The sequence below is a fragment of the Abramis brama genome, assembly GCF_963993115.1.
Source record: "Abramis brama genome assembly, chromosome: 23".
NCBI classification, from domain to species: Eukaryota; Metazoa; Chordata; class Actinopteri; order Cypriniformes; family Leuciscidae; genus Abramis; species Abramis brama.
In genome coordinates, this window is record NC_139985.1 from 10,841,948 (window position 1) to 10,867,463 (window position 25,516).

Genomic DNA, 25,516 nt, shown 5'->3' on the forward strand with positions numbered 1-25,516 from the left:
GCAGCGTAAAGCAAAGCTAGCGTGCATAACTAGGTATTGTTTAATAAAATGGTATCGGATCGGTACATGGATAGATGTACTCGCCGATACCGATGCCAGAATTTTTATTGGTATCGGCGGCATTTCCGATACTAGTATCGGAATCGGAACAACCCTAAAAAAAAAGTACTAGACATAATTTCAAAGACAGCGTCCACATTTCAGAATAAGATGGACTACAGTCTATAATAAATAAAGATTATAAACTACTGCTTTTTTCTTTTTAATGTGCAAATATTACTTACTATTACTCATAAGGCCAATTAAAGTTGCAACAAAGCCCTTAGCATAGGTATTGCATTTAATTTGTCCCTGTTTGTGCTACAGACATTAATGGTACCTCAAATCATGTGGCTTGTTGAGGAGAGGTGTGCTATTACTTTAGCAATTGGATTTTATTTTTCTTATATAAAAATATATTTACCATGCAAATGATAAAGCAACACTCCCATAGACTTACACTGAAGAGGGACCCAAGTCTGCTGGGATGTTATGATATGGGCCAGTAAGAAACAAACAACACCCTAGCAACTGCATAATAATGTTAGAAAAATCATTCAGAACACTAGCAACAGCATAGCAATGTCCTGGCAACCACTTGCCCTATCTTTCTGGTAAACTCCATTCAAATTTTCAGAAAAAAATAATAATTTTATTTAGACTATTCAAATATTTGTGGTCGGTAAGAATGTTTAATGTTTTGATCAAAAATATTGTTCATTAAATATATTTTAAAATGCAATCTAATTCTGTGATGGCAAAGCTGAATTTTCAGCAGCAATTGTAGCAGTCTTCTTTATGTTCAAGAAACATTTCTTATTATTGTCGATGAAAATGGTTGTGCTGCTTAATATTGTGCATTACATATTGTCACGTTTGGTTTTGGGTTTTGGTTCATGTTCATATTTTCATGACTTTTATTTTTTAATTGTTTACATGTTTCCTGTTTGTTATGTGCTTCACTTGCTCATGTTATCCTGCCATGTGTCATGTGTTCATCAATTCTGTTTTGTCATTGGTTCATTGTCTTGATCATGCTCAGGTGTTTCTTGTTACTCATTAGTCCTTGTGTATATATAGCCCTCATGTTGTCTCTTTGCTCACTCTAACCTCAGTTGGTGAACGTTTCACGTTCAAGTTTAATTTTAGTTTATCAAGTCAAGCCTTTGTTTATTTTGTATCTGTATTCATTGAGATTTAAAATAAATTTAGACTTGAACATAAAACAAAAAACTCACCAACAGTGGTTACAGTGAATGAAGCTAGACAAGAGACAATGGTAACATGAGGGCTATTTATACACATGGACTGATGAGTAACAAGAAACACCTGAGCATGATCAAGACAATGAACCAATGACAAAACAGAGCTGAACACATGACCAAAAACAACCAATCAGAACATGACACATGGCAGGATAACATGAGCAAGGGTAGCAAATGGCTGTGAGAATTACAAAATAAAAGACATGAAAATATAAACATGAACCAAAACCCAAAAGTGACATATAAACCGTGTAACTTTTTTTCAGGATTTTTTTTTTTTTTTTGAAGGATATACAGTTAAAAAAGAAAAGTATTTATTTGAAATAGATGTAACATTTGAAGTGTCTTTACTGTCACTTGATCAGTTTAATCCATCTTTGCTAATAATAAAAGTATTAATTTCTTTAAAAACAAACTTACAAAAAAAATTAACAGCAGTGTGAATAAAAAAAGATAATTAAATGTAAAGAAAACATATTTAAATAAAAAATAATGTCACTGAGAAATATCGAAATCGAGATATGTAAAGTTACAATTAACCCTTTATTTGTTCATTTTTACTTCAAGGCAGAAACTGACTTAGTTTGGGTTTGAGACTTGAGCAACATACCTTTGGTAAAGTGGTAAAATATATACTATAATATAATAAAATTAAACTTTAAATGCTCCTTGCAATATATATATATATATATATATATATATATATTACACAGATATTTTAGAATGGCTGTTAATGGAGATTTTTGCTGTCAGAGGTTGCAGTTAGGAGGGCATTTCTAACCATACAACCCTTCCTCCTCATGCAGGACCAACAAAACATGTTGACCCAGGAGCATGTCCTACTTGGCAAAACTATGGGCAACAAATTCTATTGGCATAGTCATGTGTGAACTGGTTTTCACTAGTAATCCTTCAGTGGTGATAACATGAGTCAGGGATTCCACTGAGCTCAGGCATTAGTGCTAACGCTGTTAGGATTACTCATGACGGGGAAATGATTAAAGTGTTTTGAGAGAAACTGTTGCTATAGCTTTGCTTTTTCTGAATTGCAGGGCACAATTTGAGCTTTTCCTCTGACCATCATATTAGACTATAATGGTCCTGCAATTTCCAAGCAGCCATTCCGTGCAAAATGCCATTTTTATTGAATCAAGACTGCAGAAACCAAACATAGTAATCTGTGGTGATGCCGTTATTTATCCTGGTGATCTTGAATATTGAGATAAAAGCAAGCCTCAACATCCTCGGGAAGGAGGAAAAGAAACAGGCGAGGGCACATTGGCTTTTTGTTGGGATGTTGGTGTGAAAGAGGGTAGAAGTTTAATGAGGGTGAGGCGATCTAGGGATCATAAGGTTGAGTAACGGTTCTGCTGTAATTGGCCTATCCTAGATCCTGTGTCAACTGTACAGTATGCTGCTAGAAGACTGTCTGTGTAATGACTGTACCATTCTGCAAAGGATAGGGAAACATGGAGAGGATTTAGTGAGGTGTTGTTTCCGTTTCCCTCCATTAGCCAGTTTAAATGCAATCCAAGTGAATTTATACCTGCATTCGAATTCAGTTTTTACTCAGTTTAAGTAAATAGTTCACACCAAAATGAAGTGGTGCCACCACTTATACTACCATTTTTGAAAGAAGTCCCTTGCTCATGCTAACCAAGACAAAGACTGCATTTATTAATGTAAATAAACTGTAAAATGGTAATATTGTTTAATGTTATTACAATTTAAAAGAACTGTTTAGAATATATTTTAAAACTTAATTTGTAATGCACTGTAAAAAGTGGTAACTTGCAAATATTACCTTATTAACAATGTTGAAAACATTGTGGATTATTTTTGTGGAAACTGTGAAACTACCATTTAAAAGTTTGGGATAAGTAAGATTTTAAAGAAATTAATACTTTTATTCAGCAAGGATACATTCAATTGAGCAAAAGTAAGAATTAAAACATTTATAATGTTATAAACAATTTCATATGAATGCTGTTCATTGAACTTTATCAAAGAGTCCTAAAAAAAAGAATTATCATGGTTTCCACAAAAATATTAAGCAGAAAAACTTGATTTCAACATTAATAATAAGAACCATTATTAATAATTAAGCACCAAGTCAGCATATTAGAATGATTTCATGTGACACTGAAGACAGCGAGTAATGAATGAAAATTCAGCTTTGCCATAACCGCAATAAATTACATATTAAAATATTGAGTTTTGGTGAGCATAAGAGACTTCTTTCAAAAACATTAAATGCTTTAATTATTCCAAACATCTATGGCTGTGCTTCTTTTGTAGAACACAAAAGATGTTTCAGAAGTTTTGGACCCCATTGGCTTTCATTATATGGATAAATGGTTATAATACTCTTCAAAATATACTTTTGTGTTTCACACAAAATCCGGTTTGAACGACGAGAGGGTGAGTAAACAATGACAGAATTTTCAGTTTTGTACAAATGGTCCCTTTAAGTTGATCAGTAAGAAGGACTAAAACACAAATTATTTAAGTGCCATATGTAGAAATGAAACCAGGCACGAACATTGGCATTAGAAATATATTTCCGCCTTGACTGGAGATAGCCCACAGACAGGTACATTTTGCAGCTGCCGCATTCACTCAATATTGACTGGCCAAGTGACAAGCGGAGGTCTAGATGTTAAAAATTGAGCTATTACATCCCACACCAAGACTCACAGAGAAAACTGTCCAAATTGATTTTAATGGGCTAATATTGAGGAAGGAAAAAGGTCCCTAGCACTTCACAGTCACCCCTCACCCTGAATATACAAGCATACTGTTGAACCACCCTCAACAACACCTCAACCCCCAAAGGTCGAGACACTCCTGCTGCCGGTTAAAGAATATAGAGCTGATTTATAGACTGACAGAGAAGCCTTTACTGGTTTGCCTTTCACATTTTGTTCCTGTCACACAGTAAATTTTAACACATTGAAATATCTTTTGTCTTTAAACATGCATTCCTTCAGACTTGAAAGGCAAAATATGTAAAGTTTCTCATTTATAAATGTACAAAAGCCTACCTTTATAATTAGTTTTAAGGTTCTTTCTTCCAGATATTCCAAAAGAAATGTGTGGAAGCCTGTTTCTACCGCAGAGTAAAAAATAAAAAAATGTGAGAAAAATGTGAGATACAGTTTAAAATTTAATTGTCAATTAAACACTGATTTTCTATTTTAATATAATTCTTAAGACATCTAAATAGCTCATTTAATTTTGACATTACAGAGATTTCTACAGGATTGGAAGGAAAAAAATCCCATTTATATGCTTTAATTTGATTTTTACAGCCTAACAGAAAGAGAACGAATCAACGGGGGGTAAATTCTTTGTGGAGGCACTGTATTTCAACCTTGAAAATCAGCGGTGTCCATCACTGGAACTGAAATCAGATGGCAAAGTGACTAAAATCAGACAAGCAATCAGCATTTAATCTGAAACAACATGTGGTATGACCATCATTACATGCACCTGTTTTCCATTTCATGTATAAATAGAGCATTTCTCACTGAAATTCTGAGCCATATTCTTTACTGTGGTTCTCAACCTTTCTGTGGAGATTGCTGTGTATGTCACACCCCCTTTCCTTTTTTGTGTTTCTTGCTGTGTGTGTAATGTTGCATTTAAATTGTTTCTTTTAAAAACTCTCTATTGCAGTTTACCAAATTTTAGTTTCCAATTCTTTTTGGTTTTGTTCAAGCTGATGGATGGTTACCTCACGGGGATTGCCAATTATATAATGCCTCTTCTAGTAAACATACTGAGAATAATGAAGCCATTAATTGGGAATCGTGTGCTGTTGTTAGACGCCTTTACAGTTCCTAGGGACTGCATGTGTATTTTAGTAAATTAAATGTTAGGAGGAACTGTTTATATGGTCGAAAGACTCATTTTTACCCAAACTGCACAAGCAGAAACTTTACATTAAACAATGTTGACTTCTGTTGTAACTAAATAAGATCACACTGTTCAAGTCTGAGGTCAAGGTGGTATCGAGGTGAGGTCTAAATTGTTAGTGACGTGTTAGCAAAGCAGTTTCCTTTAATCACACCTCCATTGTGAATCATTTGTCCTTTGTGCTTGCATAAAGTTGTCTTTACTCTCAGAAAAAAAGTGCAGAAGCTGTCACTGTGGTGGAACCCTTTGTACCTTATTTACCCCTAAAGGGTGCGTAGCAGTACCTTAAAGGGACCTATTATGCCCCTTTTTACAAGATGTAATATAAGTCTTAGGTGTCCTCAGAATGTGTCTGTGAAGTTTCAGCTTAAAATACCTCACAGATCATTTATTATACCATGCCAAAAGCACCCCCTTTTTTGTATGGAAGGAAAAACACACTGTTTTCATGAGTGTATAAGTGGAAATGAGCTGCTGCTCTCCGCCCCCTTTCCAGAAGAGGACTGTGCCTTTGCAGCTCGTGCCTCCGGCAACAACAAAACAGGAGAAACAACATGGGGCCGTTTCCACAGAACGTGTTTTTGCATTCCTTTCCATTATTTTCCATGTAAACGTGTGCAAGACGGACGCTGCATTTTTAGAACGCAATTTCCTGCGCAAGATGCTGTAAAAGACGCGAGCGCAACGGTCAAACACGTCCGTCTAGCGCATTTAACATGGCGTACTGTGTACAGCTCACTCGGGGGATCTAACAGATTCCGTCACCGGTTACGGGCAGTGTTACGTCACAATGTATAATGTGAACGACTCATTTTGAGACACTGTTTATGATTTATGGGGAATATGAGTGGATGGATTTTATAGGGGTGGTTGTGTACACAAACTGCTGACACATATTCATGTTCAATCACCATGTAAAAGTGAATTTTGCATAATAGGTCCCCTTTAATGATACATATTAGTACCTAATCTATACAAATTAGTACCTAAATGGTGCATATTAGTACTTTTTGAAAGGGTATCGCAGTGACAGCTGTGGAAGAAATGTAATATGTTTGCATTTTCTTATATTCATAGAATCTTAGAAACATGATGGTAATTAGATTAAGGTAATAAAACGCACGAGGATTGCATGCGGAGACCCATTATTCTCTGCTACATTGATAGAACAAAGAACTGTTATTAACCCTTATGAATATGTATGTGTATGACCTTGTAATATACGTGGCTTGACAAAAAGTAATGTGTGACTAATGTATGACCGAGACAGAGGGCCTCCACTCAAGGGTAGCATATGATAAACAAGTCTAACAATGTGTTATGGCTGAGACATATCTTCATTTAACCTAGAGAAATAGGGGGAGTCAGGACTATAAAGAAAGCCACTTTGTATGACTGTATGATTGTTGAGCTTCCCTTGCAAGGGAATAAATAATCTTTAAAGACAGTTGTTACATGTTTGTCTCTTATTCAGTAATAGAAAATAGTTTGCCACCACAATTTGGCGTTGTCGGCAGGATTCCTTGGATGTGCCTCTTGGACCCGATAGCGGGCGGTGGACTGATCATCCTGGACTGCAGTTCGACCGTAATTTGTAACTTTTTTTCTGATAGTGAGAGGAAGCAAGCTGACAAGCTAAAATATGAAAAGTATAGGTTACAAAACATGTTCCCTTACAGATTATCCTGTGACGCTCCCTAGTTTGGTTTGCTCCCAATGTGATATATTCAAGTGAAATTGCCATGACATACAATTTTTAAGAACATTTTGATTGAAAAAAAAGTAACTAAAAATCGTGTCTTATTCAAAAGGTTTGCATATGAAATCTATTCCTTTTGTGAATGCAAGATTTTGACATTCAAAGCTGCAATTTAGTGTGATTACTGTAATTGCACTGGTGTCATTGAGCACAATGTTAAAAATTGCATCAAATCGAGCACAGTGGAGGCATGGCGAAGATAATAGTGATATACGTATAGATTTAAACTTGAGTCAGCAAGATACAATGAGGACTGAGACATATATTATTTAAAATGTAATTCAAGATGGAAATACAACAGCATGAAAAGTTCCTGCTTTGAGTAATTACATTGAAACAACACAAAGCAAACTAACTGCCAGCCTACCTGGAAAAACCATTCACTCATCAGCAAACATGCAGCTTGATCTTGGCATAGGAGCAGTGTTGGGAAGCTACTTAAAATGTGGGTCAAATACAGTTAAACTACCCTTTTAAAAAGTAGATAGCTACACTACAAGCTACTAACAAAATGTACAACTAAATTGTCCAAGGTTTTGTTGGACCCCACTGACTTTCACTGCGTGGACAAAAACGGTTTAAACGTTCTTCAAAATATCTTTTGTGTTCCACAGAAGAAAGAAATTTTCATTTTGGGTGAACTATCATTTTAAATATTGCTGCTCGCCAATATCTGTTTCATTCTGTTATGTAATATAGTGTGTAGTCTACTCTGGAAAAAAAGGTGTAGAATTTACTTTGAAATAATTTTCACTCAGAAATTGTTAGTAAATTTCACAAATAATTACAAAGAAATGACAAGTAACATTTTGAATTAAATGTGAATTTTTTAAAAGGGCTATATGCAACTGTTTCCCCAAAATAAACCTAACAATAGCCTTTTTATTTGACCTTGTATGACTCAAACATCTCCTGATGAGCATACTGACACCTTGTCAGCTCACAGTGGGTGCACCTATAAGCCTCAAAGCCTGTATCCTATTTTTCCTATTTTCTGTCGGGTCGGATTTTTCGCGCGCTGTCTGCGGATGTGACGTCAAGCGCGTTCATGTTAAACGTTTCAGATCACTCTGCCACCACCGCTAGTCAGCAAACAAACTTAGTTTCTCAAACAATATATGTATTTGACTGTTCTTACCTCTGTAAACATAATGTTGACTTCTTTGCAGCGGATGACTTGTGAAGTGTGCACGTACGAGAGCGAGCAGAAAGGAAGAGCAGTTCCGTTTTTTGGCCACAGGTGTCAGTCGCGAGTTTAAATTTCAGAAAAAAGCATATAGCCCCTTTAAAGGCCAAAAAACGGAACTGCTCTTCCTTTCTGCTCGCTCTCGTACGTGCACACTTCACAAGTCATCCGCTGCAAAGAAGTCAACATTATGTTTACAGAGGTAAGAACAGTCAAATACATATATTGTTTGAGAAACTAAGTTTGTTTGCTGACTAGCGGTGGTGGCAGAGTGATCTGAAACGTTTAACATGAACGCGCTTGACGTCACATCCGCAGACAGCGCGCGAAAAATCCGACCCGACAGAAAATAGGAAAAATAGGATACAGGCTTATAGGTGCACCCACTGTGAGCTGACAAGGTGTCAGTATGCTCATCAGGAGATGTTTGAGTCATACATGGTCAAATAAAAAGGCTATTGTTACGTTTATTTTGGGGAAACAGTTGCATATAGCCCCTTTAAGTAGAAAGACTTTTTTTGTAAAACATATTCCAGAAATCTTTTATTTACAATTTCAAAAGTCTTTTTTTAATTTTTTTTATTGTAGTTCTATTAGTTTGTAGTAAAATTGTAAGTAAAAGTCTGTAGTAAAATTAAGATAAAAGTAATGCTTTAAAGTAATCCCTTTAAGTATTTGGCTTAAAAATACACAGGTTGAATGAATCAATGAACCATTAATTTGATCAGTGAATCATTTATTTGATCAGTGACAAAACTAAACAAAATGCTCACTAAATAAAGTAACATGATAAAGAGACAACATTTTGTGTTTGAAAAGTTGTGTGTGATGAAAAAATAAAACAAGGTACTCTACTTTACTAAAAATGGTGTGTTGATCAGAAAAGCTAAACCACTTTGTAAACACTGGGAAATATAGATTATCCTGTACAGTTACTAGCATAGATGACAGGAGCCTCATGCTTTTTGTTAGCTACTCTCCAACAGTGCTTAGGAGGTACCGTACAAAAATGGATTTTCATTTCATAGCTGACAGGGAGAAAGTTGTTATTACAAGGAAGTGAACTGACTAGATTTGTACCAAATTTCTTTTTAATGCTCCCAAAAGTGTCCCACATCCTTCACACCCACAAAGCGTGTTTAACAGGGAGCAAGAGTTGAGTGACAGTCAGCATCTCCTCTCTGACCTGGCACAGATAAGAAATTTGCTTTGCCTTTGCTGAGTGGAAGCTGAGAAATGAAGCTTGTCCAGGTTTCCCTTCACAGGAAAGGACAAAATGTCACAGGTCACAATGACTCTCACAGTATTTCAGTTCCTGGTCAGAGTCTGGTGGCCGATTGATAAACTAAAATGGCATTTCTTTGGATCTCCGCTTCAGATATAAACCAGCTGTGTCTAATATCTAAAAGTGTTATTATCTCTCAAAATACATGTTCTTTTCTCAGGTTTATATTGTAGGGCTATAGTAGGGCTAAAAGGTGTAAAGTTAACGCTACTTGAAGGTATTTAATCTAGAAAGTGTTTTTGATCTGACCACACAGATATACTTTATGATCACCCTGTGCTACAGTAATGTTTTCAAAATCACTGTTCAATTCCAAGGCTTGAATGTATCCTGTCTCTGCAACAGTAGCCAATGAAGCCTGCAAGCAAACTTTAGAGATATGTATGAGACCTAGGCATGGGGAAAGACATGAATAAACATGGATGTCTAACCAGGATCTCTCCTCTTCTTGTTCACTGTAGAGGTCAGTAGGCCAACAGAGGTGGGTGCGAATAGCTGGTTTCCATGGAATTGGAACCATATAGTTCCACTTAATGATTGTTAATAAAATGTTGAGTACCCTATACCTCATATTTCTTTTTTTCTTTTTCTATATACCTCAGGTCCTCATCTGTAATTGATCTGTGAGAGTGTTTGTGCAGAACAGCAGATGAGCAGTGCAGAACTGGTTGCATTCGATTAAGAAGGATTGGCAATGTCTGGTGTGGTCAGATGAATGAGAATATAGTACATCTTGAACAGCCCTCTTCCATTAGCAATGCAGATGTGTGTTGCATAGAATGCTGTGAATTCTGTTTTGTGCAACATGGAATGTGTTTTCAGCAACATAAAACACGGATAGATAAATAAGAGAAGCAACATAATCACTCTAAATGTTTCGAAATGAGGCAAATCTCATCAGTATCTTTAGATTCCACATCAGATGAGCGTTCCACTTAGATGCTGCTAAAGAATTCAATGCACATAAAAAGGCAGAGACTGCAGCAACATGCTAATGTGCCAACAGGATTGATGCAAGTCTGTTATGTGAGTCTGACATCTGTTTAGGCAGGTTGCATGGAGTAATAGTCTAGTGAGGAACCAGTTGGGCCATAAACAACACAGAGAAACTTAGAGTCAACATGAAGCATTCACATCCCATTTTACTTCTGTAATTTGATGCATTTCTAAATGAAACAGGAAACATATGTAGATGTAAAAAGGGGTGTTGCATACCAGAATGGACTAGCGCAAGGAGGTCTAATTTTCATTGAGTTCTATTCTTCTACTTTATCTCTATGGTAGTTTTCCAGTCCAGGAAAACATGGACCTGCGTAAAGAAAAAAGATCACTGGTGAAACAACAATAATATAATACAGTTTCTGAGGAAAAATAATTGATTTAGTCCAAATAAACAGCTCTTTCTGAATGGCCATCAATGGCAAATTTGTTCAGATGATGGTGTATTTTACCATCTGGGCCGAAACTGGCCAGTCGGTCACTATGTGCAATGTGGTTGTAGGGGGAAAATAAAAAAATAATAAAAGGGATTGGTGAAGGAAAGGAAAAATACTACAAAATACAAATTTCTGAATTTAAAGGAATAAAGAATAAATTTTTAAAAGAATACATAGCAAATTAGAACTATCTGTAGACTGTTTGTGTCTCAGTTCCTCATTAAAAGACTTGACTTATGATTGTGGGACTTATGTTGTTGGCCTGCGTTCATTGCACGCCCATCTGCTAGAAACACTAGCTTATGAGAAGAAAATTACAAGGAAAAATGCTTCCTTGTTTGCCCTACAGACAATGAATTGCTGTAAATATTTAAATGTGCGGTGCAAAAAGAGTCAAACATGACTGACAGACAAGCAGTCTTCCCAGACAATGTCATGAGTGTTTTGTCAGTCTCATAAAGGAGCACCGGCTGCATTTTCTTTCTGTTGCCCCATATCATTACATATCGAAACTGCACTTTGGAAATGCCATTGTGTATGTCAAAATGCACACACCATTACTTGGAAAAATCAATGTTGTTTCAGTAAGAGGCAGTGTATAAACTATGCCATTAAGGTGATTATTCCTTATAAACATCGTTTGCATTTACAACATATGACCTTTTCCTCCCTAGTTCTAATTTTCCAAACCACAATGTAATCTGCTAAAAGTTAGTTTGAAAAATGAATTAAAAGAAGACAAAGGCTTCTAAAAATAGATTCATTTTTGAGGAAGGCAGACGCTCTTACAGTAAAACTCAGCCCATCCTTGTCATCATTGCGAGGCTTTGATGGAGACAGCGTCTTTGTGATCACAGAGGATAAAGTGTGAATAATGCACATTATCTGGTGTCTCTCTCTCATTAGCAGCACAATGCACAGGTACAGAGCACCAAACAGCATATGCCTCAGAACACAGGCTGTCATGACAATTGGGAAGATAAACAGTTCCCCTAATCAGTTTTTTCTTCTTCTTTTTTGGCAGCTTGCATATGCTATGCATTGCACTGGACATGTGCTATAATTAGATCCAGTCATTTATCTATTTTAAGTGACAAATGCTGTTTTTATTGTCACTTGAAATGCTCAGATGGTGACATGTAACTATTTATTCAACTTAACCAAGCAATACTCGACTATAACTGTAACTGTTATGAATTATACAACACACCAACATGCCAACAAATTGAAAAATAAATCAAGTAAATCGTGTTTTGTTTTGCACCGACTGGCATAAAGATCAATCTTAAATTGGCAAACCCATTCTGTTATTGCCAAATACAACCACCAGAGGGCACTCAGTAGGACTGAGACACAGTCCCAGTGTGCAATTATATTTTAACCCTTTATTTTGCATGTATAGGATGATGCAAATAAAAAAAAAAAGAGTTTTTTTGTGTGTGTGTGCTAAAAATAACATTTACTTAGAGACGTGAAAACGTTCAATACATTGATCTATACATCATAAATGCAACATGTATGATCCAGAGATATTGATTTTGGTATACATTTTTTTTGCTAAAAATAACATTTACTTAAAGATGAATCAAACTAAATCAAATATATTGATCTATAAATCATAAATGCCATATAATCCAAAGATGACCAGGGAAAACAGAACATTTTAAGCATGTATTATGATGTAATGAGCTATAACTGGCTAAAGCTAAATGGCAGAAAACACTGGACATGATTTAACAGTCAGTGTGCCAGTGAAAATGAGATGTTTCATGAAAATGTAACTTCCCTTTTGGCCTCTCTATTCTGTTGCAGGAGTGGTTTGGATAGAGCACCTGTTGAAATGTCTGAGATGAGACACTTTGGGCACTTTTGGGGTGGAACATCTTAAACTAGTCTAATATTGTTTGCCGCTGGTCGTAACATTATTTGGTCATCACAAACTGGTCTAGTTGGTCCCCCAGCCAGACCAAGGAAAAATTCCCTAGACCTCTTTAAAACCAGCCAACATATCGGGCGTCTTAGGCTGGTTTAAGATTCTTTGTCAGCTGGTCAGGCTGGGAGACCATTCAATCTTGCTCAACACCAGTTTGACCAGCAAACCACCTTATTTTTTCAGCAGGGTTTTAGCTGGTTAGGCTGGGAGACCCACTTGACCACTTAAACCATGCAGCTGAACACCAGCTTAAACCACCAGCTTAAAACAGCTATAAGATCGACATGTTTATGCTTTTCAAACATTTTAAGCAGGTTGTACAGTAACTGTTGTTGTTGTTGTTTTTTTGCGGGCAAATAATGCACCTCGAAAAATAGCGCAGTAAACACTGCTTACCTTAACAGTCCTCCCACTTAAGGGTTAAAGGGATTTAACATCATCCACGGAGCGGGTTAGTTATTGTGGCGCAGCGCGAGCCTCTGGACGGCGCGCTGCAGCGGACGAGCGCTCGAGCGCAACTTCAGGACTCAGTACTGAGCGCCGACAGCAGTCAGCAGTGCCAGCAAACATAAACAATGGCGGAGCGGCTGTGAACCCAGCTCAGCGGATCGAATTTGCCCCATGGACGGGCATTTCGCGTACATCGACATGGAAAACCCGACCGAAAACCCCAGCAAGGCGGCGGAGTACCTGAAAGAGCTCAATAAAATCATCGAAACCCAACAGGAGTTGTTGGAGAAGCAGAAGAATCGGATTGAAGAGCTAGAACAGCAAGTGTGTGATCTTTGTCAAGAGAACGCGTGCTTGAAGGATCAGCACCAGAGGCACCTGGCCACCTGCAGACTGCAACAACAGGGCAACAGTCACCCCACGCTGGGTGCCATAAAGGAGAACGTGATCCAAGAAAAGTAAGAGTCCCACTTTTGCAAAGCTGTCACTGCTGGTTTCGTGTCTCGTTTGGACTGTGTATGAATGGAATATCTCTAAGCAGGGATGTCAGCTGTATATGCTGCTCTTTTAAACGACTAGAAGAAGAGTGTGTATCTGTGGGTCTCAGTAACAGACTCGCTTAATGGGAAGGCTTTGGGTGCGAGTAAATACCAACACTTAAATGTCACCGGGCGTTTAATTTATATAACCCCCAGGGAGCACAGCAGTCAGTTAGAAAAGATACATTAAAAGCAATTTTGAACAATACGCTCCTTTCTACGATGCTCAAAATGCTGTGGTAGGCATCTTGCTTGGACACACACACACACCCATGTCGACGGCATTCGATTTTGACAGGCTTTTGACACTTGAAATTGTCCACACAGCGTCATTCTGTACACCAATGCTGTCTTGTTCCACGTTTCAACGTGTTGTTCATACTTTTTCCGGGGTTAGTAAATAATCCAGGGTTGACATGGTTCGAGATTTCACACTGTACCTTCGTAAATGCGGCTTAATGTTCTTATTTGCATATTTATGAGGTTAGGCAACGTTGATTGGACAAATATAGCACGCATCTTTATTTAATAACGGCTTGTCCATCTAAGGAAATGTTGCCAAGTAGATCCACACCGGTTGGCACACAGCAAAAATGCAGTCTCTTCATCATTTCAGTAAACTCGTTTGCCTTCGCATGTTTAACCGTTTGTCTCAAACATGAAGACTAAACAGCGCGTGATAGTTCTGAAGAACTGTAGAAAGCTCATGAATGGTTATTATCGCAAGCTCTGAATGGGTTGCCAGTTGCCAAACAACGCGCTAAATCAACATTCTCTGGAGAACAAGGGTTTAGTAGCCCACGGTGTGAAGCAGTGCTAACCAGGTTTTAAAATAATTAACACAGGGCTAAGTGTGACACGCCCTAACGAAGTCTAGCTTTAAAAATTATAAATAAAATGAAATGAAGCCGTTTTCCTCATCTGTAATCCGAAGAGAGCAACCTTGGAGCCAATAGCCTATGGTTCAACAGTACATTATGCAGTCAGGTTTAGTATGACAAAAAATAAAAAAATCCTCTTTTTAACTTTCTTTAATCATTTTTTTATAAGAAAATTCCCAATTTAATTAAGAGAATTCATCATGGGAACATCTGTTTTCCAGCTGTGATGGTTTTTAATGGATTTCAGCCAGTCTTTGTGAGACTAATAGGTTGACTAAAATGGCAAACATTAGCTAGTTACACTCTATCCTTGTCTGCTTTTAAGGTAACGCTAGGCCTGTTTATTTGTAATATAACCTTTAAAATGAGATCAAATTCACATCTTTGTGATTGAGCTGTACTGCCCGTTTGGAATTCCTACACAAACCTCATTTTCGATGCAGTTTGTAATGCAGTGTTACGTCACAAGGCTACTCTGAAGAATTGGCCTATTCTAATCTGCTACTATTTTATTATGTTGACAATCAGGAGCTCACACAGCTTCTGGTGCCACACTACATGAGGGGTTTGCTGGTTTGCTGGCTTGCTGCAGTGTGTTAGGATTTCCAAGTGGATTCACTGCAAGAGATAAGTGTTTATCTGGCATATTTATGGAAATTTACATGAGTGTTTGGATGAGTCAGAAACATAAATTTCTCCCTAAGACGTGGTGTTTTTAAGCCGGAGTTGGATTTGGAATTTAGCTGTATGCGAACATGCAGTTGTCACATTATCCCTTGTAATGCAAATGCACTGGCTGATCTCATGATCTCTTATTTTTACCGTTTATATTGTGAAATAACTTTCTATTCTGCTATAGCACCCAAAGAGGTAACCTTTAAAGATGTTGATGTTTCATGAGCTGAGTTGCACTTCACTTGCACTTTCTACAGTGTATTTTGTCAGTAACTTCTGTTGTAATTCTATGCAGAGAGGTAGAAAGTTTGGCTTTCACCTTCACCTTTCTTCTAGACAGTGCAGATTCTGTGAGATTGAAATACTGTATCTGTTCTGTACAGTTCTTACGATTAGGGAAGATATAATTAAATTTTATTCCTGGCTCTACAATGACTGAGCTTTGTGGTGTAATATTGCCCATTCATTTTCATTTTCCACTTGCCTGTTTGCTTTTTGCATATGCCTGACTTATCTGTGCCTGCTTGAATGTCAAAACAGATCTGTTCATAATATGCTGATTATGCTTAGCCTACTCTTTGTTTTAGTCTCTTTTCCACCATCGGGTTCTCTTTGGTATGGTTACAGTTTATTTCTTTTTGTGGTGCTGTGTAATTAGGATTACTATACACAACATACATCTGCTGTTACGACGGTGGTGCAAGAGTTGTGTAAAGCATGGTACTGTTGGTAACATTTCAGTTATTGGGCTTGCTTTATCCCTGGTTTCCTGTTTTTGTTTTGTTTTTGTTTTGCTATGGCACATGTGAAGCAGAGTAAAGAAGATAAAATGTTTATCATCATTTGCAGAGAGGTTATTTCACTGGAGATGAACAAACAGAAAGGTTCTCGAAAAGAACAATCACTGTATTGTTTGAGTTGTATACACACACATTTGTATGACAGTGTAACGTACCTGGAAAAGTTAATAGATAATACTGTATTATACTTGCAGAACATCATTACATCACTAATGGTGTTCCACCAGCATGATGGAGGTTGGTTAGAGAAATCTTATCTTAGAATTGTTTGTACCATGCTAAACCGGAAACGCAACTGGAACTGTTCCTCACTGTCCTGGAACCCATTTGGCCCGAAGGTGGAAAAGTGTTCATGCTATTTGTAGTCAATATCTTAATATGCATCATTGTGATTGCCTGTTTAATGTGATCTAATCTTCTTTTCTCAGTCTCCTTTGATATTGACCTGAGAGTCCTTCAAATCATGAGGATTAGAGAAGATCATCTGCTCTGATCTTCTCGCATCCTCATGATTTCAAGGACTCTGGGTTTAACACCAAAGGAGAATGAGAAAAAAGACCACTCCAGTCATTCTGCAGCTTATTCTACAGAATAACTGGAGGAGAGAGGAATGTGCATAGTCATAAAGCTGCATATATTATATTTATAGCAATGTGTCTTAAATGCATGCTTCATTGAGACTGCCTGTGATGTGAAGTATGCTTCCTTTTTCCTCACTCTCCTTTAGTACTGAGCCCAGAGTCTTTCAATTTACAGGGATGTGAGAAGATCATGTCCCCTCTTCTCACATCCTCATGATTTGAAGGACTCTGAGTTTAATGCCAAAGGTGAATGAGAAAGGATGACTTTATGTCACAGACAACAGTAAATCATGCATTTGAGATACAATGCTAAGAATATCACAGACACAACTTGATTTGTGACTACTTGTTCCTCTTAAGTTATGCCATCTTAACACTCCTCCTGCAGCTTAAATGGAGTGGCTTTCTTTTTTCACTCTTTGGTGTTACACCAAGTGTATTTCAAATCATGAGGATTTTTGAGGATCACCATCTCTGATCTTATTCCCTCCTCATGATTTTAACAGTTTAGTACCAAAGGACGTGATATGACTTCATATCACAGGCAATAACAATAAAGCATGCAAATTCACTATAGTTGTCTTTTTTTTTCTCATTCTCCATTGGTATTAAACCCAGAGTCATTCAAATCATGAGGATTTGAAAAGATCATCCGCTCCGATCATCTCACATCCTTATGATTTGACAGACTTTAACACCAAAGGAAAGACCACTAGTTATTCTGCAGCTTCTTACAACTGTAGAATATCTGGAGGAGTGTCAACATAGCATAACTTAGATATTCACCTGGGGCCTGTACCATGATGATAGTTGAACAACCTCAAGGTTACAGGATTAGTTTCGAGTTTACAAAACCAAACCAATCCAGTCAGGATTTGTTGGTACCATGATTTTTATCATCAACTTTCTCTATCAACTTAGGCTTTGTTCCTGAGTTTAGGTGTGACAGCAGTAGTGAACAGCCAATCACATGCTCTGTGGAAAAGTGAAACAGCGATTCACTTCTCTCTTCTGCAGAATATTACGAGATTGGAAAATATTATGTTTTTTTCACATGCTCTGTGGAAAAGTGAAACAGCGATTCACTTCTCTCTTTTGCAGAATATTACGAGATTGGAAAATATTAAGTTTTTTTTTTTTTTAAATACACCGCAAGAAGAAGATATCTGTATATGAAAGAGGACAACTAAAATAAAAATCTTACTATATCAGTCCAAGTAAAATTTGTGAAGTTAGTTTATATAATTGATGTAGGTATAGAGAGTATAGAACATTTAAGATCACATGTAGTCATTTTTATAGCTTTATCAATTGATTCTAAAGTTTATTTATTTTACATTTAATATATTTATATTCTTTTAAACTAAGTGGTTAATAATAAATTGTACATGTGTAATGAATTAAGGGTATAATAATTACATTAATAATATCTAAATCATACAAAATTATTATAAATAGCATTGCTAAAAGCTAGATGATTTTGTCTTTAAAATCATTTGCTATGTAGTTACCTTTAATTAGGAGGAGAATAAGGGGGAGTGACTTTATTGTGTCAGACATGTGTCCTTTTGCTTACAGCTGATTGGTCCAACTTCTGCTGTGGAGCGTATGTTACTATTGCAATACACACTGCTAAAAGCCAAACCACTTCCATGGTGCCTAAAACCCAGTTTAGTCCCTGAACTGAATCATACCTGGCTAGCCACCTAAACCGGCTTCTCGGTATAGGACCCTGGACTGCGTTTCTCAAAAGCATCATGGTCCATAGAACGTTGACCTATTGGCACCAATGGTCTCTATGATCAACTCATCTCCAATGCTTTTGAGAAACGCAGCCCTGGATGTTTAAGACATGCAGACATTGCAACAAATGACGTAAATAAAGCGTTTCCTTGAGGGGTGGCTTCTTGCACAAAGGCGAAGTTGTCACTGATAAATTTTGTTCAGTGACTAAATCTATTACATCAATGCATCACTATCAAAAGTTTTCAACAAACATATAAAATAAAGATTTTTCTTGCAGCAAATGTTGGTATTTTGGTTCACTATGGTTCATAGCTGTTGAAAACAATTCAAGTCTCTTGTGCTGTTCATGTATAAAAAAATAAAAAAAGACAGGTCTTTTCTTGTTCTGTTGGCACTTTATGTTTTAAACATACTTGAGTTTGTCAACTTCTGTAGGGGGTCTGAATTTTGAATAGCGAAATCAAAGCTCAAAGCAGCATGTTTAGCTTGGCTGGTCTTTCTTGCACAAGTCATGGCTCTGACAGGGATATCGCCAAGTCATAACAGAACATTTCTACACTTGCAGCTCTGCTCTGACAGTCTGTTTCCTTGCTGTTCCATATTTTTTTCATAGGCTGGTGCCATTATCGCTTGTGACTGCTTGCAAGCACACACCGTAATTTAGAGAATGGAAGTGTAGTAGGCAATGAAACTTCAGCCAATGATTTGTGTGTTGCGGTTCACCTTAGAAGGGGACTGTATTTGATATGCATTGTTTCTGCACCATATTATAGAGAGTTAAAAGACCGGTGTTTTTTGCTGCAGCCGATTGCTGGCCCTCATGTCATGAAGCACTTTGCCACGTCAGCTCACGGCTTTGTGCTGACTGAAGCAAACTGGCAATCGCAGCATAGACTGAAATGGCTAGTGAAGAAGCTCTTGGTGATTTTTGTATATAAATGTCAGTTAATGCAATGCTTGTGACATATTCTAATATTCGCAAAGGAAGTAGCAGCCAAAATGTTCAAATTTTGCAATTTCCACTGGTTGGTTTTTAAGCAGTTGTCATTGTTGTAAATATTATTTTGTGGTTAAAGGGGACGATTTGATATTAAAGATATTGTTCACACAAAAAGGAAAATTGTTTTCTCAAACTTATGTCGTTCTAAACCCATAACATTGTGTTCTAACAAGATCTAACCATATGTAACGTGATATAATATATTTTCCATGTTAATCAGAGTTTTTGTCCTAACCAGCCGCAACAGCAATACGTCATGAGAGACAGGGGATTCTGTTTTAGAAATGGTTTCTTCTATTCTATAGGGATGCACCGATATGAAAATTTTGGCAGATGCCCAATCAATCTTTATATTTGAAAGCCGATAACAGATATATTGGCCGATAAATCTAAATCCAAATCTAAATTTTTAAGAGCCTAATTACAAAAACAAAAGTCTCACCATTAAAAGCCATGTCCCAAGCACACAATTATAATGTTCTCATTATAATTTTATGTAGCCAATATGACAGACTTGCTCTGCACATGTTGCTTGCACTTAAGTGTATTTTCCTTTTCTAAGTGATTCCACTCACATTTTAAGCAATTCAAAACCATCATGGCGAACAGTGCACGTCTGAAGTGTCTCAGATGAAGGAAATAATAAATTATATGTCAGCTTTATTATATCGTATATACTTATAAAGTAGCCTATTGCAAGCGCAATACTTCGTTGCAAATGCAGTGTGCTTGCAGAGACCCCGCCCACACACTCTTCTGATTGACTGTGATTTTTGATTGATTTTGCCACGTCTCGTAGTCGTGCCTCATCTGGTGTGGACAGACAAATTGCTTGTTGCTGCAATCTTAATGTATAACGTTTGGTTATGACACGGTGTAAGACTTCCAATCATATTCGGAACACAAATAAGTAGGGGTGTAACAATATATCGTGTCACAATATATCGCAATACAAAAATGCAACAATATGTATCGTGGATAGTCGGGCTGCAGCTATCGATTCTTTTTGTAATCGATTAATCTAGCACTTAATCGATCGATTAATCAAGTAATCGGATAAAAAAAAAAGTGTGTTTTTAAACAACCAAAACAAATAATGCATAACGAAAATGATGTGGCTATAAAATGATCAAGCATTTGGCTTTTATTTCTCAAAAAAAAACAAAAAAAACAGAGGTATTTACTCCAACTCCAACATTTGGCTCCAAAACTAAGCCTATTTATTGCAATTTTTACCCATTTAGTGTTTATAAGTGCCAGTGCCAACAATTACAATACAGTTAATTCAACTTACTGTAAAACATGTATAACATGTAAAACTATGAATACAAACTTAAATAGTAAAGGCCATTTGGCCTTAGTTTTATCTTCTTAATACAACATTACAAAAAAAGGATTGCACCTTCTGCAAATTACCCACCGGAGAACAAAAATAAATGAAATGAATATAAAATATCAAGCCAAACAGGTACTCAATGTATACAATTTATTTAAAAAAAATAAGTGTGCTTTGAAAAGGGGAATGTTTTATTGCAAATATGCATTTTGTTAAATAGAAAAAGAACAGCATTTTGTTTTTCACTTAGGCTAGTTGAAGTATATTAGCACGTTTTGTAGTAGGCTATTATATTTTTTTGTTAATTGAAAATGTTCTATGCTCAATTACTTTGGTAGCCGATTATGTCTTCCACAAAAGTACGAGTGGATTTGGAGAAGCAGCCTGGGGAGTTTCATTTTTTGTTGTTGTCTGTAACTATTTGGCAGACGTGACATAGCCTACAAACAAGGTCTCGCAAAGACTGCAATACAATATTTGTTCCTCCATCACGTCCCGGTGTATACAGTGAATGCATGCTGAAATTATTGTTGCGTGGCTACATAAAAGTTTAAGCATATGTGATGCATTGCCGCAATTGGTATGACTGGCGCGTGAGAGAGACTAGTGTGCGCGCGCGCGTGTGTGTGTGTGTGTGAATGGGTTCTTTTTTAGGCTATACTCTCTTGCAATTGAACGTGAATACGTTTACTACTTAAAAACATCAAAGCTAAACATCATATCTAGTCAACCCGCATCACGACATCACTACAAATACAGTATGGGATTAAAATCAGCGAACATCAATGTATAGGCTTAGGCACGGGCGTGAATATTGGCGCTGGGTCAAAACAAAAAAAAAATGCGGGGGACAGAATCGTTACCTTGTTTATATGAAAGGAAGCGATCCCAAACTTTAGACATTGTCTGCCGTTTATGGACATCTTACTCTCCATCGCGCCAACTAAATTCAAAATGTATCACGCGCTATGGTGTGCTGTGCTTCCTGAACATTGAACAACGGTCCGTGTGAAACAATCAGATATGCGCGTATAGTGCGCGTCATAGGAATTTAACGAGGCTTCGAGGCAGAGTTTTTGCCTCGAGGAATTTTTGTAATCGAGTTAATCGAGTAACTCGATGAATCGTTTCAGCCCTAGTGGATAGTGACAATATGTATCGTGGATAGTTCACCCAAAATAAAAATTACCCTGTGAGAACAAATTGAAGTTTTCAGAGTCAGTACTACATTAAACTACAATATATTATGTTGAATATGTATAATAATGGGGGAATATTAGTGGGTCCTGATAATGCTTATGTTATAAGTCTTATGTTACCAGTAAAAAGTGGCCTACATTATTTTAAATATATCTAGCCAGTGACAGAGTGCAAGCATATTCGTCTAAAATAATTCTTTATTTTCAGGTTCAGAATCATGAATATATTAATTCTGGTGTCACCATTGTCCAAGCCTATTCATTCACACCCACAATGTTATATCAAATTTAGCATTTAATCAACAGTACATTTTTTCTTTACCTTTTATTATATGTCTTGGAGTATCGCAATAATATTGTATCGTGAGTTCAGTATCGTGATCGAATCGTGAAATTAGGGTATCGTTACACCCCTACAAATAAGGATATTTTTATTACTCTCATATTTAATATTCTGCCTATCCATTGCAAGTCCATCCAACAAAAACTTTCACGCATCAAAAAGTACAAAAAAATGTGTACAAGTAGCCTAATCCATATGAATCGAGTGGTTTAATCCATGCCTTCTGAAGAGACACAATCACTTTATTAATGAACAGGTTTCATTTTCTGAATTTTTCTCAGAATTATTTGTGTGAACCATCTCGTTAAGCTATTTGTTAATTTTTCTCTCAACAAAGGCTTAGATTGTGTTTGTAGTCTCCTTTGTGATAGTACAAAAAGTACACTAATTTCCAAGCCAGTTTCTTTGTACGGTACTTTCCTAAAGGGAAATATCACCAATGCCAAGTTTATATCAGTCGAGGACACGTAGCTCAAGGGAACTGCATTGAATCTCATACCGTTCACTATGCAGTGCACTAACATCTCTAACTCAAAATCAATGGATGGCAGACATACAATACACTGTTGCCAGAAGTAGTGCATATCCTTGGCTGCAGATATTCCTATCCCTCCGCAAAAGTTTAGTTTTTTTAGTCTGTTAGAATATAAAAGTGATTTTAACGTCACCTTTGTTTTCTAAGGACTTAAAATGAATCGTCTAATTATTCCATAGGAACCATTATACAGTGTCTTTGTAGCAAGCGGTAGCATGTGTTCAGGTTCAGTAACCTGCAGCTTGTATGACTGCAAATGGCACATTTCAGTCTCCACCGTGAGGGATAATTAAGTGTATGAATGGGATTTCAGAGTAGCCCAGGGCAGAAGCAGAACATGTGCCGCCTATGATGTGTTTTTCCATAAGGGAGTGACATCCATCTCGGATAGTGGAGAACAGACTATGAAACCCTTGGGTGGCCGTGTTACACTGCCGTTTGAATACTAAGATGAGAAGTAAACAAACATGAGATCCGCTGTGAGGCAATGACATATTGAAGGCGTATGTGACTGGTAAAATTGCGAAATACTGTAGGCTACATGATTGTGTATATTTAATGATATATTAAGCTTAAAATATATAAGACTGTAATAAACCGCAGGTATCTGAGGCTTAAAGGAATATTCTGGGTTCAGTACAAGTTAAACTCAATCAATAGCATTTGTGGCATAAATTGAGGTTACGGTGAGGTTCTCAGCAAAAGAACCTATCAACATTAAATTAATGAATGAAAAATGCATTGAAATGAAATATGAAAATGCATCCATCTACAGTGATCTGCTGATCTGTGGATATTTCAGTAATATTGCTTTTTTTGTACTATTATAGCTCATGCCATCGATCTTTTAGTTGCAATGCAGAGGCGTGGGATATTGTTTACTGGTGCAGAACTAGTTGCAAATTGAAACTCCTGTCATAAAATGTGCATTTCTTGGGCTTAGCATTCTAATATTTTGTCCCAGAATTAAGAACCCTCACAGGATCTGGAAAAGTGAGGAACTTTGAAAAGTGTGCTGCAGATGGAATACGATTTAATGAGATGACAGGGCTCACAGTTATATAATGATTTTTCATTTGCAGTAGGAGAGTGTCTCTCTGTTTATTTATTTGGATTTAGAAGTCTTTTTATATGTCTCAATGTGCTCTGTGCATATGAAAGGGCTGACAATATGTGGCATATTTCTCCTACTTATGAATTCTGTAAACAACTGTAAATTGAAGACGATCAAAGAGCAACATTTCTGTCTTAAGTTGGGTTTGTGGTTGTAGTCTTATTACACCCCAAAATCAGAAAAAAAGAGAGAAATTATTTATTGTTTTAGAATTTAAAATGATATAATGTGCTTGCTTAATTGTTGTAGAAATTGTCATAATGCAACTACATACTAAAATAAGCTTCATTTCCATAAGCAAATCGTTTTTTTATCCCCCCCCCCCCAAAAAAAAGTAAAAATATGCTTTATGTATTATTGAAAATAGTGTCATAATGCTAAATAGCCTAAATCAATACAAATATAAATTTCAATTGTCCTAAAGTTTTCTTTATGCAAAGTATATATTTTTTATCGCAGTATGTTGTCTCTATTTATAACACAGCTGTCCAAACAGCCTGATCTCACACACGAAACGTACATATTTAGACGTAAATAAAAACGATCCAATTCGTATATATATTTACGTATTATAGTGACTTTTACGTATCATATGGACGTTATTTCAGGTTCGATACGTATCTATATTTACGTATTACAACTTAAAATACGTATAGATTCAACGTATATCCATAAATGCATTTATACAGCCTGGTCTCATTGTTAATACGTAGTATTAATACTCTAATTTTCAAAGATAGAAAACCTAAACATAACGTTACCCATTTTATACAGAATATAAAAAGGACAAAACGTACAGAGATGTGTAGGGAAATGGCAATTTTATTAACAATATAGCATTAAAAGATTTTTTTAGCAGCTAATCCTACTCCTACCCCTAAACCTACCCATAACAATTTCTTAAAACTACATAGGCTACAATTATGAAGAAAAATTACAACATACGTGTAATCACAATAATTTATTTATTGCGAAAATGTCAAAACCGGTACCAAAAGTCGTTCACATGACGATGTGTTGCAGTCACAGTCCTCTCTTTCAGTATAATAGTTTTGAATGAGGTACAGAGCAGAATTTAAGTTATTAATCCATGAAAATGTTAATCCGGCTTCGCTCTGTGTGAAGGCGCGCGCGCTTCTCCATTTCAAATGTAGTTTACCGACTGAAATACGGCATGTCGCAATCTGTGGCGAGAGCCAATGAGCGTTTGATATTACTGCCGTAAAACATGTCGTAACGCTTCTTGAGGGCGCAATTTTTGAATTTAAATTCATCACGAGCGCGGAATTTGACAGTTACAGTCCGTTGCTGATAGCCTGTGAAATGGAAATGAAGATCACTCACTGGATAAAGGGCTGAATTTGGATCTCTTTCTTGCAAATGTATGGATTCTAAAGATTTGGATTATAATATCAAGCTAATAAAATGTATGTCTTTTGTGAATTTATGTTGGGTTTTGGTGTATTATTGTTCTATTGGAGAAAACGCATTTTGTG

The 25,516-nt window shown here is 36.6% G+C and overlaps 1 protein-coding gene and 1 long non-coding RNA gene across 5 annotated transcripts in view; one reads left to right on the forward strand and one right to left on the reverse strand.

Annotated features, from left to right (window-relative positions):
* Positions 1 to 8,886: 8,886 nt before the first annotated feature.
* LOC311074768 lies at positions 8,887 to 13,340 on the reverse strand. The gene is made up of 3 exons (XR_014604361.1): positions 13,218 to 13,340; positions 10,668 to 10,761; positions 8,887 to 10,521 (listed from the first exon to the last, which is right to left on the reverse strand). It is a non-coding gene; the product is annotated as an uncharacterized lncRNA (long non-coding RNA).
* iqsec1b (IQ motif and Sec7 domain ArfGEF 1b) overlaps positions 13,285 to 25,516 on the forward strand; it is a 183,267-nt gene continuing 171,035 nt past the window's right edge. For all 4 annotated transcript variants that reach the window (XM_084101634.1, XM_084101642.1, XM_084101638.1 and 1 more), the window contains exon 1: positions 13,285 to 13,729. In XM_084101634.1, the coding sequence (XP_083957760.1) occupies positions 13,443 to 13,729 (287 nt within the window). In that variant the 5' untranslated portion in view covers positions 13,285 to 13,442. The remainder of the gene's footprint in view (positions 13,730 to 25,516) is intronic.